We start from the raw sequence: 19,715 nt of genomic DNA on the forward strand, positions 1-19,715 counted from the left end.
CTACCTGGCAAGGCAAGGTGTTGGGGGCGTTCAAATTTGGGGGGCAAAAGTTTCCTAACAACCGGACCTCTGCATCTGGTGTCAGTGGGTGGCGGGACTAGATTTCCTTTGAAATTCCTCCCCACCCTGTGATTCTGAGCTCTCGCAGTAGTGGCCACGTGCTTTGATGTCCATTAATGGAACTACCAAGCTGAACTGCAGTGACACTCGGCCTAACCCAGCAGGGCTCTTATGATGCTCGTGAATACCAGATGAATCAGATCCACTGGGAGTTTCTCTGATGACCAAATAATAACTGAAGCTGTTCTGACATATGCCTTCCGCTACCAGAACTTTGGTCTTTATGCAAATGTGATATTCAGTAACATGAAGCCCATTATATCTGAAAGAGAATTTCTGACAACAGAATGTCTCACGATTCCAGTTCAGTGATGTATTCACTAATGGACATGACTTTGAAGGTACTGGCCAGAGTGCTGTGCATTCCAAATTCCAGTTTCAAAAGGATCAAATTTATCCAGTTGGAGATTCTGTGTGCTTAGGAGGCCTCTAAGCTAGACTGAATATGAGGGTTTGGGGACTAGAAGCAAAACAGGATCACATTCCCACTGTAGTCAGGAACTATTTGGCTCTGCTCTCAAAGTTTTCCTAGCCTGCTTGTTCTCTTCTGCTATTTTATTCTTTCCCTTAGTTATTCTGCAGTGTCTTTTAAACATGTTAGTAGCAGCAATATCCTGAAAATGGAGGACCCCTGGACTCAGGATTGTCTAATTTCTCAGGCTGCATTCATCCAGTTATGGGCAGACCTGAGCGTGAGGTAAGAGAAGAATGATACATGCATCAGGTTATCAGACTTCAGATCTCCCTTGCATGTCATTCATAGAAGGAAGAGATTATAAGTGCTCTGCTAGCAGAAATCCAGAACACACACACACACACACTCCAGAAGAGCAGAGAGCAGACTTGTTTTAAATTGTGTTGGGTACCTTCATCCACGTGAAGTTGGTACAAGCTGATGCACCAAGATCTCTACTGGGTGGAAATGGAAAACTCACCTCTTGAAGACAATGGCAAGGATGGCGATAGCAGCAATTACGAGGAAGGCCAATCCACCAAGCGCCGAACCTACGATAAGTGGCAATCGATCCTGGACCATCTCAGAGCGTTCGCCTGTCAAAAGAAACGGTCTAAGCTTTCTTCTCATTCAAAGATCTCCCTTGTTGCCACCTGCACACACCTTTCCAACCTGTTGACAGGTGCTCAGGCCTAGAACCAGGGGCGTTTGGCTCTCCCTCTGTTACTTGGCTGTGATGAGCCACCCGGGACAGTAGGGCAGAAGGGACTTTGGCTATGCAGTGCACTTGGGCTCTGCCATGACTCCACCCATAAAGGAAGCCCACTGTCTTCCCCATGTCAGGCAGGGCCATAAAGGCTTCCTGACCAGGTTGCTGCCTGGCCAACACGCCACTCTGACACTGCCTGTCCAGCTCCAAGCTCTGTTGGGCCTGGCTCTATTGCCTGCCCACATGTGCATCTGTCTTCGCAAGGCCCTCGTCCCTGGGTGGGTGGAAGGGACCAAAAGCAAACACACCAGGCACATGACGCCTCCTGACTGAAGCCTACCCAGCACCCTACTACCTGCTCTCCTATCAATTTCCTTTGCCCTGGGTTGCTTCCCTCCCTTCAACATCAGAGCCACTTCCACACTGGGACTTGGGCACCTGCAGCCACTTGCAGGAGCAGCTGAGGATATTTGGCTGCCGGGGGAAAATATCCGACCTCCTGCCAGTGGACATGGTTGCCCATCGGAACCCTCCCCTGTACATGCCTCCCTGAAATGAGGTTGCTGCCTGCGCAGGTGGGCTTTTTGGGGGCTTGTGCCGTGGGTGCAAAAGGGCCTGCGAGGACTGAACAAGGCAACGCTGAACCATGCACAATCAAACGTGTTAGCCGATGTTGTGAAAGTTGACAGCGCATGAGCAAGTGGTCAGAACAAGAGAAAGCCAACAGATTGGGGGGTAAGAACAGGAGAAAAGGGCACGGGTAACTCTAGGTTCACAAGCTCACGAAGGTGTAGCACTCACCTCCCACCAGGGTCTGGAAATACATCTTTCCACTGTATGGCCCATAACCCACTGCTGTCCGGGCTCGCACCTGGAAGGCATAGATCTTCCCTGGGCTCAGATTGGAGATAGTGGCCATGTTAGTCTCACTGGTGAGGGTGAACGAATTGTCCTCGTCTTCTGACTGGGAAGTGGTTAGGCAAGACATGCTGATCAACACAACTGCTCTCCCCACTCCTCAGCAAACCCTCTAGCAGTGCCTGTCTAGTCTAGACAGCTCTCCCCGACCTCCCCGTGTCTGCTCCAAAGCCAGGGCTTGGCAAAAGCTTCTGCTGCGGCCATCTGCCAGGATCTGAGGCTGCTTCAGGGCTCCACCTTCTGGCCACAGGCCAGAATGACAGCCCTGGTAGTCACAGGACCGGACCCATGGCTTGCTGCAGCCGACAGGGTCCTTACCAGCACCAGCTGGGAGCCCTAAAGGGAGAGCGATATAAGAACTGGCTCTTCCCTCCAGAAGCTGCCTTGACGATGAGCACTTCCTGAATTGTTGTGGTGCTTCCCATTGCTATGTGAATCCTTGGCTGTGAACCCTGCACTCTGCACCTCCACCTGCTCCTGTTCTTATTCCTGGATTTTGCTCTGAACCCTTGGCTGCTGTTCTTACCTCTGGGCCTTGCTTCTGCTCCTGCCTCTGCTCTTAAGCTACCCTCTCCTTGTGTGGACTTTCTGCCTCTTGACTCCTGGTTTGTGCTTATCTACTACTGGCTTGGAAGTCAGATTGGACTTGGGTTCATACTCGGGATTAAGATGTTTGGATCCTGGTGTTTAACCTGATGCCACACCTTGGACTTCTGACACTATCCTGAAGAGGTGGCAGGTGCTAGCAGAAAAATAAAAACTGATAGTGGAAGAAAAGAGACCTAAGCTGCCATTACTAAATTCTGCAGCAAATGGGTAACTCTCCCACCTAACTGCATGGATTCCTGCAAGAAAGTGGGCATCGCCTTTGTCTCCTTTCCTTAAGGGCCTGTTCCCACATTATGTCAGCACAGGGAATGCAACTGCCTTCTACTGTCTCTGGTGGCACAGAAAGCCTGAAGTCAACACATGGAAAGAGTTCGCCACGAAGCTCCTTCCACACCGCCACTGCCCTGCTCAGGAAAAGAGGCTGTTCAGATGGAAGATGCTCCAGTGGGGCCTTTCCACTGTCTTCTATTTCTGGATGATATGGGAAGAAGCCACTGGCAGGAGCTTCCACCCCACTGAGGTGACTTAGGAACATGATCCCTGAGACAATGAGGCCTCACTGCTTTAGTGACAAGCTCACACACCACTTCCTGGGAACAAGCGATTTACATCCCAAACCTGAACTGCTCTTACATCCACATTTCCCCAGCAAGAAATCCTGGGAACTATAGTTTTGTAAATACTTAGTCAGATACATTTAACCCACCTTTAAAGTCCCAAAGGGTTTCTCGATGGAAAGTCATGACAGTCTAATTCAATTTGTGTATAGTATAGACTACAAGCATGGAAAATCTTACAAGGGAAAGACAACGGCCGAGTCCTAATTTTTAACCCTGGTTTCTTCACATCAGGATTTTCTTCCTGGGGATGTTAATCTGCTGTATCTATTTCAGTTTTGCTGAATAACTGAGATCCAAGCACTAAACAAGGAGGTTTTTTTCCTGCTTTTCTGCTGTAGTCACATCAAGGTGACACTGTCCTATAGCAAACTACATATGTAGAAACAGCTTTTCTTTCATCATCAGAAGCAATACTGCATTTTCCCTACCCTAAAAAACTTGTCCAAAGTGAAATGGAGGGTCACAACATTAAATGAAAGCATCAGTGAACAACCATGAGTAGAAAACAATGAGCATACCATAACTGCCTAGTGTAGAGAAGTTTATTGTCACTTGATCTGACTCGTGTAGCACAGGTCCAACTCCCCCACCCCGCTGCCAGCCCACGCATTCCCACCAAAGACAGATCCTCGCCCTACCCACCACGAACCTTGTCAAAATAGCGAAGCTGATAGTCCAAAATGATCCCATTGGGTTGGTCGGGCTGCGGCCAGGACAAAGTGATGCTGCTAGTTGTGCGACTCACCTGGTGCATCATCGGAACTGCAGAAGGGACTGCAATGAAGAAAGGAAGACAACGTGAGCCAGGAAAGAATTAGGGAATGGAGCAGGAGGGGGAGGAGCAGAAATGGACAGGAAAGCACCTGCTTGCCTTTTAATGTTTCCTGTTGTCATTTGGAGGACTGGGCCTGCAACTCCCAAAACACAGCATTCCAAGGTGGTAACGTCACAGTTTGAATCTGAGCTGGGAGGATGGGTCAAAAATTTTGGCTGAAATACCAAGGCCAGCAAGCCCCAAGGTAAGCCAAGTGTGTCAGGATTTGAGGCAGCTTTGGGGCTCCATCTTCTGGCCAAAGGCCAGAATAACGGCCCTGCTAGCTGCAGGACTGGACCCACAGCCTACTGCAATGATCAGGGTCCTTATGAGCAGCACCTGGGAGCCTGTGTCAGGACCAGGGCCTGAGCGACCCTGCAAGTGCTTCCAGAACCAGGAACACCTTTGTGGGCAATTGCGGGAAACATTTGTGGAGCAATTCTGCAGTGCAGCTGGAGACCCCGAAGACCAGCAGAAAAGGCTTCCCTGCACTGCTGCTTCTGGCCACAGCAGCACGAGTTGTCCTGGTGATTCCTTGTGCTCTAGTCCCTGCATCGCTACGCCTTGCTCCCGTTTGTTCCTGCTGTGTTCAAGCCCTGGTCCCCGTCGCACCTGTCTTGTTCCAGCTTATTTCTGCATCATTCCAGCCTGCGCCCTTTTCTGCTCTCCCTCTCTTTCCTCTTGGTAGACCCTGCCTCGCTCCAGCCTGTTACAACCGTCGCAGCAATGTCTCTCCTCTGAGTAGACCCTGGAACTGTACTGCTCTCTCTCTCTGTATGCAAAATTGGACTGCTCTCCTCCGTGCCTTTGACCTGGACCTGCTGACTTGCCCCTAGCCTCTGGCCCATAGTAAGTCCCGACTCAGCTTGAGCTCGTGCCCTGGATGCGGTGTTCTGCCCTTCCCTGCTGCCACCACCCGCGGCCCAGCCCTCAGTTTGCTGTGGCCCTTCTACGCCCCATCCAGCGATTCAGCGTGAACGCTGAGATAGACGGCATTCTGCAAACCTTGCAGAACCAAGCAGTCACCTTGCAGGCTGAACTGCTCGCCCTGCAAGCAGCCCCTTCCTGCTGCGTCGCCGCCGCCTCCGCCTCGGCGAGCCCCAGCACCTCCCTTGCCATCACACTTTGGTGGGAACAGCAAGGAACTACAAGGCTTTCTAAATCAATGCAATCCGCTCTTTTGAACATGCCCCGAGGCTTGTCCTGCTCCACGTGGCCGCGTTTGTGAGCCTGTTCTCTGGCACAGCTCCAGCCTGGGTGTCTCCCCTGCTAGAATGGGATGACCCTTATCTTGGGGAACCAGAAAGATTCATAGCTGCGCTGAAAGGCAGGCGGATTTCACAGGGACACCGTTCAGTGGCTGAATATGCTGCAAAGTTTCTATGTCTTGCCAGTGACACCTTGTGGAACAAACCAGCACTGTGCTTCCATTTTTGGCAAGAAATTAAAGATGAACTGGTCACAACTGATCCACCCTCTTCCTTAGCAGCATTAATAGCCCGAAGCATTGCTATTGACACTCGGCTTGCTGAGAGAAATGCAGAATGGCGACAGGAATGTGACTGACCCAAACCTATCCCTGTAAGGCCACTGGAGCATGAGATTTCTGAATCCAGGCCTGAGTCTATGGAAGTCAATGGTTCCCGGCGCTGCCTGGCACAGGTGGAAAAGCGATGGCGGTGGACTATCAGTCTCTGCCTCTATTGTGGCCAAGAGGAACACTTTGTGGCCACCTGCCTTTCCAAGAAAACCCTCCATGGAAACAGACCACCCTAGAAATGTTAGGGGAAAATGCTCTGGGGACTGAAACATCTAACCCCCATTTCCTCATCCCAGTCTGGTTCCTCCTGCCCCATGGGGAACTCCTTCAGGTAGTGGCCATGATAGACTCTGGGGCCTCCTCTAATTTCACAGACAAAGACTTTGCCAGGAAACACCACATCCCCTGTCAAGCAAAAAACACCCCAGTCATTGTGGAAGGCCTCAATGGGTCCCAACTGGTATCGGGTCCTGTCACCCATCAAACCAGCCCTCTGGTTGGGCTGGCTGCCTCAGGCCATCAGAAGGTGATGACCTATGTCCTGATTGCTACCCCACACTGATTGCTACCCCAGAGATCCTGGGCATGTCCTGTCTCATGAAACACGACCCTGCCATTATGTGGAGCCAGAGATCCCTCACTTTTGACTTCCTGTATGACAAAAAAGTTTATTTTCAGGTCTCAGCAGTTTTCAGATGCCAAGGAACTACAGAACCCTCCAGGCCCAGAGATATCAAAGCTAGTGCTCCATGGCACTGCGACAGAGGCACCTAAATCTGTCTCCCAAACTGACGTTACCCTCCTAGCTCAGTACAGTGATCTAGCTGATGTTTTTGAAAAAAAGGAGGCAGAGCCTCTACCACCTCACTGCCCCTATGACTGTCTCACAGACCTGCAACCTGGGGCTGAGATTTCTTTTGGGCGTATCTATGCATTCTCCGTCCCAGAGCTAAAGGCCCTTCGTGAATACCCTCAGGACAACTTGGCCCGGGACTTCATTAGGCCATCCTTGTCACCAGCAGGGCCCCCCATCTTTTTTTGTCAAGGCAGTCTGCATCCTTGCATAGATTATCGAAAATTGAAACCAGGTTACTCGTACCCTAAAGAACCAATGCCTTTTCCCACTAATTCCAGAACTTTTTGAGCAGCTGCAGGGAGCCTGTGTCTTTACCAAGATAGACCTGCAGGGGGCATACGACCCGGTGAGAACATGGAAAGGAGGTGAATGGAAGACAGCATTTTGGATGCACTATGGTCATCGTGAATAGAGGGTTATGCCTTTTAGCCTGTCCAGCGTCCCTGCTACCTTCCAGCACTTCGTCACTGATGTTTTTTTAGGACACGCTAGACCAGGGGTCCTCAAACTTTCTGGACAGGGGGCCAGTTGACAGGTGCCAACAGAGGCTGCAGGCCGCCAAGGTGGTGCTGGCAGGGGGTGCAGGCCAGTGTGGGGGTGGGGCGCACATGGATGCAGGGCACGGATGGAGGGGCACGGAGTGAGGTGCCGGCTTGCTTGCGAGACCGTTTTCTCTGAGCGAGTCCAAAACAACCTCCTCGTGAGCAAGCCGGCGCTGGGCGCACACATGGCAAGGCTCCGCCTTGCTCACGTGGAGATTGTTTTCTCCAAGCATTTCCAAAATGACCTCCTCACGAGCAAGCTGCATGCACACCCAGCGAGTGCAAAACCTGTGGGGCGGACCGGTTGAAAGGGCATGGCAGGCTGCATCCGGCCCATGGGCCTTAGTTTGAGGACCCATGTGCTAGACTGTTCTGTGGTCATTTACTTGGACGACATCCTGATTTTTTTTTCAAAGAACCCAGAAGAACATCATCAGCATGTCCTGCGGTCCTGCAGTGGCTACAGGAACATCGTCTCTACGCCGTGTATGCCAAGCTGGAGAAAAGCACCTTTGACCAAGAGTCAATGGACTTCCTAGGGTACACTGTCTCTTCAACCAGACTCCAGAAGGTCCAAGCAGTTTTAGAGTGGGAACTGCCCAAGGATGCCAAGGGTGGCTTGGCATCTGTGGGCTTCGCAAACTTCTATCGGTGCTCCATCCGGGGTTCTCACACATCATTGCCCCTATCACAGCCTTGCTGAAAAAGCAGGTTGGTTCCACACAACCCTGCTGCACAAACTGCCTTCATCCAGCTAAAGAAAGCCTTCACCTTCGCCCCTGTGTTACGACACCCAGACCCTAATCTCCCCTTCGTTGCCTACTACTCATGTTAATTGACCCTAGCAGAGAAAAATTACGACACATGGGACAAAGAACTGTTGGCAATTAAAGTGGTGTTTGCGGAATAGCAACATCTCTTAGAAGGAGCAGTGCACCCCATCCAGGTGCTCATGGATCATCAGAACCTAGAGCATTTCCAGTCCATGATGTCCCTTCGATCGCGTCAAGCCTGTTGGGCCCTGTTCTTTTCTCAGTTTGATTTTTGGATCACCTACAGGCCAGGTACCAAGAACAGGAAAGCTGGCACCTTGCCCCATAAGGACAAGCTGGCTACAGAAAGCAGTACAGTCCTTGCCCCTCTAATTACCCCTGCCAATTTCCTCCATGGAACTATGGAACAAGACTTCATTTCCCAGATCCACCAAGCTCTGCCTGCTGATCCATTTGCAGGCCCCAGACTGCAAGACCCTAACCAGCCCAACAATCCCTGGGTCCTGACTCTGCAAGATGGCTGCTTATACCTTCAGGGCCGGCTTTATGTCCCTGAGGGTACCCTTAGAGTGTAGATGCTCCAACAGTATCATGACTCATGCACAGCAGGCCACTGGGGGTACTCAAAGACACTCAAGCTCATTTCCAGAGCCTTCTGGTGGCCAACCCTGTGACCTGATGTCTCAAATTCTTCTGAGACCTGTGCAAGGGTCAAGGTCCCTTGCCAAAGACCTCAAGGTCTCCTACAACCTCTCCCAACACCCTCCAAGCCATGGTCTGTAGTGTCTCTAGATTTCATTGTGGACTTGCCCTCATCCCAGGATTACACTGCCATCCTGGTAGCAGTAGACCTGCTTGCCAAGATGGCCCATTTCATTCCTCTTCCAATTCCTAACATGTCACAGACAGCCCACCTGTTCCTCATTCACATCCTCTGCCTCCATGGTCTACCTGACGTAGTTCTTTCCAAAAGAGGGCCTCAGTTCACCTCCTGCTTCTGGGCCACCTTCCTAGAACTCCTGGACATCCAGAGGAGGTTGTTGTCAGCCTACCACCCACAGACAAATGGACAAACAGAACGGGTCAATCAGGTTTTGAAGCAGTACCTCCGCTACTTCCTCCAGTATCACCAAGAGGACTGGGTTGACCTTCTACTCAAGGCAGAATTTGCTTACAACAACACCTGCCACACCTCCACCAGGCATAGTACTTTTTATGCCAACTCAGGCAACCACCCTCAAGACCATCCATGTGCCCGGCCACAGCCCTCATTCCTTCTGCCAATGACAATGTCATCCACTTCCAGAAAGTTCACCAAGAACTCAAGCACCACCTAGAAGCAGCAAAAGTTGGCTACAAGGCCCAGGCAGACCGACATCGTCAGGACTGCTCTCCTCCGTGCCTTTGACCCAGAACTGCTGGCTTGCCCCTAGCCTCTGATCCATAGTAAGCTCTGGTCACAGTTTGAGCTTGTGCCCTAGACCGGGCATTCTGCCCTTCCCTGCTGCCGCCCAATGGCCCTGCCCTCATCGCCTAAGGGAAGAGCTATATAAGAACCAGCTCATCCTTCCAGAAGCTGCGTCAACAAGGAAGGTAGTGGCTTGTTGTGGTGCTTCCTGTTGCTACAGGAAATCTTGGCTGCAAGCCCTGCACTCTGGACCTCCACCTGTTCCTGAACCCTGCTGTGAACCCTTGGCTGCTGTCCCTGCCACTAGGCCTTGCTTCTACTCCTGCTTCTGTTCCAAAGCTACCCTCTCCTTGTGTGGCCTTTCTGGCTCTTGACTCCTGGTTTGTGCTTGCCTCCTATTGGCTTGGATTCGGAACGGACATTGGTTAGTACTTGGATTAAGGAGTCTGGGTCCTGATATTCGTAAGTTTAACCTGCTGCCATGTCTGGGACTCTTACAAAGGAGCTGGGGAGAAGCAGACCATTTGTAGTGCAGGGGGAGACACTGTTGAGCAGGCAGGGCCAGAGGGGAGGTGTGAAACTGAGGAAGCCCCACGGCCTGGTGCCAACTGAGCACTGCCCAAAACTCCAGCTGCTGCGCCCACAGTTGGCACAAACTCCACTTGACTGGGAAGAGAGGAGGGGGATTCAGTTTGGATTCAACTTCTTGACTTGAGCAGTGCTTTCTCTCTCTCATTAGCTGGCTCATTAACCAGACAGGCTGTCTTTTGCTAACGATCTCGGCAATACCGCTGCTGGATCACAAAGTCGGCCTGGTTTGTCTGCTTTACTATAATGAGAAGCCTTGATCTGCTCAGGAGGGCAAAAGAGGAGCGAATGGCTCACGACTGTCAGCATTCATTAGCTTGGAGCAGCACGGACGCACAGGTGTAGCAGTGGGGGTACCTGGTTCTCTAGGCTCAGGGCAACTGCGAGCATGGGAAACAAGGGAGATCTTAAGGGGGCAAGCTGGGCTGAGGACGGTCCTTGCCGAGCCAAGAGAAGGAGCTTGGCTGCATCTGGAACCTCCCAGTAAAGCCTGACGGACACATTGGAGCGGCGAGGAGCAGGAGCTCCCAGGCAAAGCACAGAGGGGCTTGCCCCAGATCCCAGCCCCTCATTTCCCATATCCTGTCCTCCGAAGTCCCTCCCTCTGAGGATAAAAGCCTAAAACAGCAGGTACAACTTCAGTTTGTGCATGTCTGGGCTCTGCCATGGGTGGCAACTAAACATGCAAATCTGCTAGTGACTTTTACACTAGCTGCAGACTTGTGTGTAACTGACCAAGGGGGAGTGTATCCCAGTAGTGATTAGCGGTCTTTTGCCACAGTGCAGATACGCAAGTGGGCTGTGGGGTTCACAGGGCAGGCCAACACAATCCCTCTTAAAAGCAGCTTTACCAGGCCACCCGGCCGAACCCTGCTCTGCGGTGTCCCTCACTGACCGCAAAGGCTGGACTGTCCGTTCCAGGAGACACACTGTTCTGCATCAAAACAGGGCACTCCCGCATCCCCCTCGTCTTTCTTGGGCTGTCTCTCCAGAGGCGAAGTCAACTCAGGTTAAGACCTTTTTATTTCAGCAATATTTTAGTAAGTTTTAATATTGTCTCCTATATGTTTCTAACTGCAGCCAGTGTGGGTTGGTAATTTATTCATGTTATATTTTATGTTATTTCATTTATGCAAGCTGTCCTGAGGCTTTCACAACAGGATGGCATATAAATATTTAAATAAATAAACAAACAAACAAACTCGGGCCTTGCTGCACAGGAAAGATGCGCAACATTTGGGCATTCCACTGCATTCATGTTCAGCAGAGGCAGCAGTAAATCAGGTATCTGCACCCTAAAGCTTCTTTCTTCAGCTGCCGCATGTTCTCACTGTGGGACTCTCACAGCTTAGGGAAAGTGAACATTTGCCCAAACTTGCAGGGTTCTCACAAACCTTGCAGGGCTTTGGGAATTTTCACACACAACAAGCTTAAATTGCCTTTCATTGCATTTATTACTTTTCTATACTGTTCAATAGCAAACGTTCTCTGGATGCTTTCCAAAAACTGAAACCCCCATAAATGCAATAGGACAAATGTAATGTAAAACTATTTGCATATAGAAACACCCAACAATCTTGCACAATCAACAATAAAATCCCATTAAAAATCTCATTGTATGCTGTCAAGTAGTTGAAATAATTTTGTATCTTGTATTTATGTGAACAGCTGATCCTCTGTAAAGCGGAATATTTACATTAGGACAAAGGCTCTTCGTAATTCAGATCAGCATCCTGGCCACTGAGGTTTTAAACTCATATATAAACTAAATCACCTCTTGTGTGAATATGTGTATCCCTTCTCTAATTTGAGGAGGCTCCTGAGGATTAAGCTGACTGAGCCTGCTTGTTCCCTCTTTTCCCTGGACTGTATGTCATTACATTTGCTTCTGAGAGCTGGTGCAGAACAGTGGCCAAGAGCACGGGCACATCTGTATTTCAGATCTTACGTCTGCCATGCCGTCAACCGGGGCATCCTTCTGGACCAAGCTCGGGAGGCACATCTTTCAAGTGGTTCTAGTCTTTGCTGGAGAGGCAGTCTCAGAAGGAGGTGTGGGGGGACTTCTCTTCCACCCCATGGCCATTTGCCTATGGGGTGCCACAAGGTCCCGTCCTGTCCCCCATGCTTTTTAACGACTACATGAAACCTCTGGGGAAAGTCAGCAGTATGTGGCTGATATTCTGCTCTGTCTCGTTTTCATGTGTACATTCCAGGGAGGGGTGAATAAGGGTAAACAAGCTGCCACTTAATTCACAAAAGTCAGAGGAACTGAGGATCGGGAAATCAACTGCTTTGGATGGATGCCTACAATCAGTCCTCAAAGGGGGTGCACTCCCATTAAAAGACCGAGTGTATAGTCTGGAGTGTCCAAGACTGTGTGTGTACCAACTCAGGCTCATACACCTATGGAGAGGCTGATCTTGCCTCAGTATCCACGGCCTAGGGATGCCTGTGCTGGACTACTATAACATGCTCCATGTGGGGATGCCTTTGAAGACAGTGCAGAAACTTCAGCTGGTACAGAATGACCGTGTGTGTGTGGGGGGGGGGGGGCGCGCGACACAGTGGTCTGAGAACATAATGCCTGCAGTACACCAGCAACATGGGTTATCGAGTGTTTCCAAGACCAATTCAGGGTGCTGATTTTGACAGTGTGGGACCAAAACCATCCACATCAAGTTGCCATTGGTTTAAGATCAGCAAGAGGCCTTTCTCCTTTGCCCACCTGGGAAAACAGTTAGGTGGCCAATGACATTTGAGTGGTCCCACATCTCTGGATTAAGATGTCAGGTCACCTGCTATGCTCAACATTTCAGGCTTTTAAGAAGGCCTTGAAAACATATTATTTAACTCTGACCTTCTCCAGGCATGATTGCTTTTTTTCTTTGTGCTTTTATCATTCTTCATATTATATCAGTGTTGTATGTTTTATTTTTGTACTCCATTTGGGGGGACTTCTGCACAGAAAGGCAACCAAGTAATATTATAAATAAAATGAAGCAGCAATAACCATTCTATTTCAGCTCCAGAACTGTCTATAAAAAGTGAGTAAGGCCTGTTCTAGCAAGAGCCAAGCACTTGAAATGCTGTATATAACTGTGAAGTATCACTGGTCATTCAGATTCCTTGAACTGCCTGGTTATTTCTGATTGCAATCTATTTAACAGATTGTTGTAATGTTCTTAATAATTTATTTATTGTAAGCAGGCTAGAGTCTGCCGATGATATTGGGAACCTAGCCTTTCTCCAATAAGCTCAGCCCAGCATCCCTGGTGTGTTTCTTTCCCACCCCTTATGTGCACTACAGCCCTGTGAAGTAGGCTAAGCTGAGAGACAGCGATTGAGCCAGGGTTATTCAAGAACTTCATGCCTCAATGCGGACTTGCATCTGGGTCTTCTTAGGTTACGCTCAGAGCTCCAGGTGCTGTATTCATGTTCTCAGTGGAATAGGCACTGTGTAAACGTCATCGCACATGCAAAATGCTTCTAGTGTTTCCGTGTGCCATGGTCTAGATTTCTGTTTCCTGTTTTGTCTTCCTGTCTGCCTGGTTTTCATGCTCCACGGGGGTTTTCTTCAGACATTCACTGATTTCCTCAGGGAGTCCATGGCTTCTGACATAGCTCAAAATAAAATGGTGCAGAGCTGGTGGCAGCCTAAGAGAAAGATGGTCCCTGTTTTGAAGGGGCTGCAGGGAAAGGGAGCATTTTTAGCATCCAGGTCAGGGGAGTACAAGAGGAGTTATTGTGGCACCTTTTGAAGAAATGTGCTGAATGCTAGAGAAATTGTCTGAGTCTCCTCTCGCTGCTTGAAATCATTGCAATCCATGTGCGATTCCACAAGGATCTTCTTACAGTCTTACGTGTTTACATCACTGGCTATGCAGCAGGGGGTTTCTTTCTTTGCAGTACCTTTTATTTTCAATGTCTGATGTTACAAGCAGAGAAAGGAAATCTGTCTCAGCTGGGGAAACAACAGGGTTTCCCTAAGCTGCCCCCTACCAGCCTTCCCCAAACCATTGCTTGGTGGAAAGGTGAGCCTGTCTCAGCACAGCAGAAGAAATGTTAAAAATCAGCATGCTAAGAAAAGAGCAAATGCTAGAAACCTATAGATAAATACCAGTGGCCACACAGACCTGAATGGGATGGAGACTGGACAGAGAAGATGCACCACACTGCATGACTGGTGTGCTACAGAAAAGCCCATGGCCCTAACCCTCAGCACTGACCTGCAGCCAAATCGTGTACTGGTAGTTTAGAAAGGTTGTGCTGGACCTGAAAATGTTTAAGAACACATTGCCAGCCTCCTGGGATAGTCTAACACAGCAGCTTTCAAAATGTCTATCCTCAGGTCAATATGGGCAGTGTTCCCTATCTGCTGAAGGGGTCCTGCAGAAACCCCACAAAACTCTGCATACGTCTATAGGGGCCATCAAGCATGTTCTGCAGAAGGCTTCCAATTCATGCTGGTGGCCATCCTAGACTTTGTGGGCCTGGATGTTGCTCTGTAGCAGCCATTCCTGATGTAGTGCCCTCTAGCTTGTTTGGACTAGCAAATGTACCACCCCAGCCAGCAGGCTGGCAGTGACAGCTGGGAGCTGCAATCCAACCCACCTGGAGAGTACTGGGTTGGGGAAGACTGCTCTGTGTGAATAGATAGTTTGCTGTGTGTTGCAAGTTTTCTTTCAGGTAACAATAAAACTCAAACAAACCACAGGATTCTCTGGAAAACTGTGTGAAACCACCAATCTAACATTTACCAGCTGTAACAAAACTCATATTGATAGAGAATGAGCACATCCAAGGTAGAATCAGTGAAGAAAAATTTGATTATATCACCTCCCAGTGCTTGCATGATGTCTCCCAGAAAATTCTGGAGACCGTGATCAATGGAGCTGCATGCATGATAAAAATTAAGGTTGGACTACCTGGCAAACTAGAGCCAGTGTGAAACCTGTGAACACCTCGGCCAGCTGGGTGACTTTCTTGCTTTGCCAGATATTTACCAAGGCTCCAGCTTTCTTCTCCACACTGAGAAACATAAAAGGACTGGATTGAGGCTAGTGTGTGGTTTTTTTTTCATAATAAACAAGAAGGAATTATTCAGGGAGAAACAAATCAGAGGCTTTAACCAGCTTAGGCAATCAGAAAACAATTTCAGAAACAAATACGAGGGAAATGAGCAGACTGAAATGCTCTACATACACCTTGCTCTTACAAGTCCTCACAATCTCAAGGAATATTAAAGAAAAAAGGAAAATAATTTTTTGTCAAGACAGAAACCACTCTGCTTTTATTGTTATAATGTGTGTCGCATTTGAATAGCAGAAGAACAAGTCCCTGGCTCATGGAGTTTCTGGTCTGAGGTGTGTTTGATGAATGTGTGCACGCAGGGTGAGCTTGCACGAAGGCACTTGAATTAATTCAAATTGGACTACATGAATGGTGGATGAGCTCACATGCTCCTTCCTCTCCTGCCCCTCACACCATCCTGCACTACTTATCTTTTGGAGAAATCCATAGATCCACTGCTGTTAAATCCAACCTAGGAAAAATATGGCTTCTATATACCATGTTGGCTTGCAAACCAAAATTGGAACCCCTGGAATCTTTACAGAAGGCTGAGAATTCTGGCTCTCCCCACCTCAGACTGTTATATTTGCGGCACCAACTGTATCTCTGTGATGTGGTAGTTTACTATCTGCAGGAACAAGCTTTCTATGTGGGAGAGCATTCAAAATATGATGTCCTTCACATGTGCGTATCTGCATTAGTAAGAAGAGTCAGCCTTCTAATCAGCAAAGGTGGCTCACCTTTCAAAGCTCACAGAACAGAAAACTAGAATGAAAATGCCTTTCAGGTCACCTTACACTAATAGAAAAGCTTAGCTTGGATGTGACATCCAACCATGGTTAAGCATCAAAAGAATCAGCTTTTTTTTTGGGGGGGGTCCCTTCTCCTTGCCCCACCACAACCCCCCTTTTCACAGCAAACCACAGACTGTCTTTACAACCAACTAGAAAAACTATGGTTTGTTTACCAACCGGAAGAGGACACTAGGTTTTCCCATTTTAAACTGCAGGGTTTTTGTTGTTAAGCAATCCTAAGCTCCCAGCAGAAAAGGCAAGATATAAATGTTTTGAAACAATGCATAAATATTACTTCATCTGGTATAATTGTACAATGGTTTTAATTTTTTAAGGGTGTATTTGTATGGAAATGAGTGTATGCCTCCAAATGCAAAGGCTTAAGGGTTCTCCCTGCTCCTCCCATTTTTGGCTATCTAGCAACAGCGTTTCAGGACAGGACCAGGAGGAGGCTGGAGTGGCTTCAGGATACCTCATTTCCTGTACATGCCTGCCTCGACCATGAAATGCCCCTTTTAGCTCCACTGCAAGGTGCTACCTTGACTTCAGAGAATGGCCAATGCAGTTTTCTCTGCATCAGCTGTAGAGATTTGCAGCTCTCTAGTCTCAGAGCTGAGAACCCAAACTGTCTTTCGGCCCCCTCAGACATTGGCTGGGTTCAGACAACATGACAAGCCATGGTGGTTTTTCTTTTACCATTGTTGGTCTGTTGCGTTGTCTGAACCCAGTTGTGGTATTTCACTATGGTTAAGTTTGGTCTTTAGAGACCACAATAAGAACAACAGTTTGCTCTATGGTTTCTCCATACCACCCATGGCTTGTTACGTAGTCTGAAGCAAGGATCATGGCTTTCACAGTCTTGATGTGCAACTACCACTAAGTCTCCTGAAAGAGCATCAACTACAGGAACTGCTCCAGCCATCTAGCCTCTATGTGTAGACCAATTTGCAAGAGACAGACAAATTAGGCAGTGAGTGATGCATCTTGGGATTCACTTTCCACACAGTAACTGATAGAGTATGTGCCAACAGCAGGAGGTCTGAACAGCAAGGATGGAAACCATGATAACACAGAAACCAGCTAACCATTTGTCAGATAGAGTATCATTTTAAAAAATGAACCATGGTAGCCACACAGGCTTGCTTGTTGTATGAATGCAGCCAATGTCTAAGGGCCACTTGATTGTTCTCCCCCCACCCCCATACACACACAGTCCCTGAGTGCCATAAAGCCTATTAATTTTTTAAATCACTGCAGAAAATCCTCATTACTTCAGAGAGAGAGGAAGTGAAAGGGGAGAAAGGGAGGCCTCCAAAGCATGCCTTCCTGTCCTTTCCATCCGGAGGGAGAAATCTCTCTGGCATTTCCTTGCAGCAAACAGGTGGCACTAGTGAGTTTGGGTGTGTGGTGGAAGGGAGGTATTTACACTTTTTCCACTTTCATGGGGGTCCTGTGCCCCCAACCCTGCAAATGTGGAGGGGCAACAATATGTGATCTGAGTTACGTGCAAATTTGACTAAAAGACATATTTCCATTTTCTCAGAAATGGAACTCATACATAACCCAGAGACTACCTATACCGGCAAAGTGCGTGTACATGCAGGGGAGGGAGGAGTACAGCTAGAAAAGAGTAGGAAAGAAGTAGCAAGTACAAAGAAAGGGATGTAGGAAAACGCAGTCTCGGCACAGAGGAGATTTTGTAACTGATTCTCTACAGCTGTAGAGGAAGGGCTGTACGTCAGTGGTGGGGCATACACTTGTGTTCAGAAGGTCCCAAATACAATTCCTAGCATCTCCACATATGGCTTGGAAAAACCCTTGTCGAAAATCAAGGAGACGTGCTGTCAGGCAGTGCAGAGAGTACTGAGCCAGATGGACCAGTGGCCTGGTTCAGTACAAGCTTCCAGTGTTCCTAACCTGCTCCCGAGTCAACTTGTACGAGTCTTCCGGTGGTTCTCTTGTACCATGCCTAAAGGCTCCACACCTGAGCCTCTACCAACCTGCTTTCCCCTCTACTTAAGGGTGTACCCCTCAGTTCATGAGATGTGTTGTGCCAAAATGCGACACTCTGGTCCCAGAAGCCTATCTAGTTGCACTAAAACCCTAGCAAATTCTTTTAATGTTGTTTCGTAAAGAAAAATGGGGTGTTTTGTCATTTTTATGACCATTTGCTGTTTTATTACCTTACCCACTTTTTATGATAGGAATGTTATGTTTCTTTGGGATGCTTCCTGCCCTGAAAGGTGGCCTAGAAATATTTTAAATAAATAAATGACACACAAGGGACAAAGGCAGACAAGAAATATGAGTGCCACATGGTTATAGGTCACCTTTCCAGCACAGAGCAATGTTGGTCAGGAAATATATGGACTCCTCTACATATTGAGGATTAATTTAGTATGAGCACAAGAATGCATCAGGCTCCATCTTGCCAATGGGTATGTCTTCTCCCTTTCCGTGTGCTCCAGAGACACTCTGTTCACTTTACTCTTTCCCAACATTCATTCATTCCATTTATTTAAACAAATGAAAGAGTGGATGCCTCGCTTCTCCCAACAACATGAGGCAACTGACAATATACTTCAAATGAATTAACTGCTAAAATAATTCATTAAAAACTAGCTTAAAATGAGCAAGTCTTCAGACCAACCATCAAAATCAGCCTGATGCATTTCAGGACTAAAGAAACAGAAGGTCAAAAACTGGGCTAGTTTCTATTTGCCAACAGCTGTGTCAGCATTCCCAAACTACCTGTGGCCCTCCAGACATGTTGGACCACAAACCAGCTAGAGAAGATGGGACTTGTAGTGCAACATACCTCATGGATGCCAGGCTATGGAAGGCTGAACTATGTAATCTGAGCAGTTCTGCATATCCAATAACCAAGGAATTCATATTGATGAAGCACCATGCAAAAAAGATGCAACATGATGAGGAGACACACAAACATTTGCTTGCACCTGCCAGACACCTGCTCAAGAAAAAGACACAAATAGGATGCCTTACAACATCCCTCAGCTATGGAAGATTAGGTTTCCCAAACAAGGCTCTGTGCAGGTACGAGAACCCATATGTGTGATGGACAGAGACCATGAAGAAGAACGGAAAGTTTCAGCAAATAGTGCACGCACCAATTCCTAAATTAATTGAAGGAATTCTTCACTCTGTATCAGAAAGAAGTTGGCCTGGAACACAGGACAGAAACCACCCGATGGAACAGTCCTGGAGTGGAACAGATCTATTCATCTCTACAAATTACTCTTCTCATGCAAAAGGAAAAGAAAAGAGTGGCTATACGTAACTGATAGAAACTTTAGAATAGCAGCATCTACTGATATTAGGCAATTCAAGGGGGCAGAACTTACAGTTTCCTTCTAAACTTCTTTTATTTCCGAACTGTTGAGATGGCACAATCATTTTTACTGGATGAGTATTTGCTGGGGGAAAGGAGCAGAATAACTTCTCAATGACACATAATTCTTTGCTCAGTCAAGCTTTGACAGCAGAGATTTACCAATGGCTCTAAAACTTGCGTTCTTCCCACATCTTTTTTCTCTTGTTTAAAACCACAGGAGCTTGGGGGTTTTATGTATTTATATAAACCCTATCCCAAGTTTAGACATTTGCACTGCACTGTTTTTGCTGATGGTATTACTACTACTACATTACATTACATTTTTATACTGTTAGTAACCGACGCTCTCTGTGAAGTCCACAAGATAAGTCACCCATCCAGTTTTCAACCAGGTTCAACCCTGTTTAGCTTCCAAGATTATGCAGGATCAGGAACTTCAGGCTATACAGAAGCTTATTTGGTCTATTTTATCTTGTGAGTTTGTATTATGACTGTTCTATTGTGATTTTCTATTTTATCTTTTTAATTTACCTGTACATAGCCTG

General features: G+C 47.9%; 1 protein-coding gene across 1 annotated transcript in view; it reads right to left on the reverse strand.

Annotated features, from left to right (window-relative positions):
• Window positions 1–19,715, reverse strand: part of LOC123020253 (ephrin type-B receptor 5-like) — a 115,070-nt gene that overhangs the window by 8,572 nt on the left and 86,783 nt on the right. The window contains exons 6-8 of the mRNA XM_044423701.1: window positions 4,080–4,204; window positions 2,085–2,247; window positions 1,056–1,170 (exon numbers count right to left, since the gene is read on the reverse strand). Coding sequence (XP_044279636.1) covers window positions 1,056–1,170; window positions 2,085–2,247; window positions 4,080–4,204 — 403 coding nt within the window. The remainder of the gene's footprint in view (window positions 1–1,055; window positions 1,171–2,084; window positions 2,248–4,079; window positions 4,205–19,715) is intronic.

Source organism: Varanus komodoensis, unplaced genomic scaffold (genome assembly GCF_004798865.1).
Source record: "Varanus komodoensis strain SLA01 unplaced genomic scaffold, ASM479886v1 scaffold147, whole genome shotgun sequence".
Lineage (NCBI taxonomy): Eukaryota > Metazoa > Chordata > Lepidosauria > Squamata > Varanidae > Varanus > Varanus komodoensis.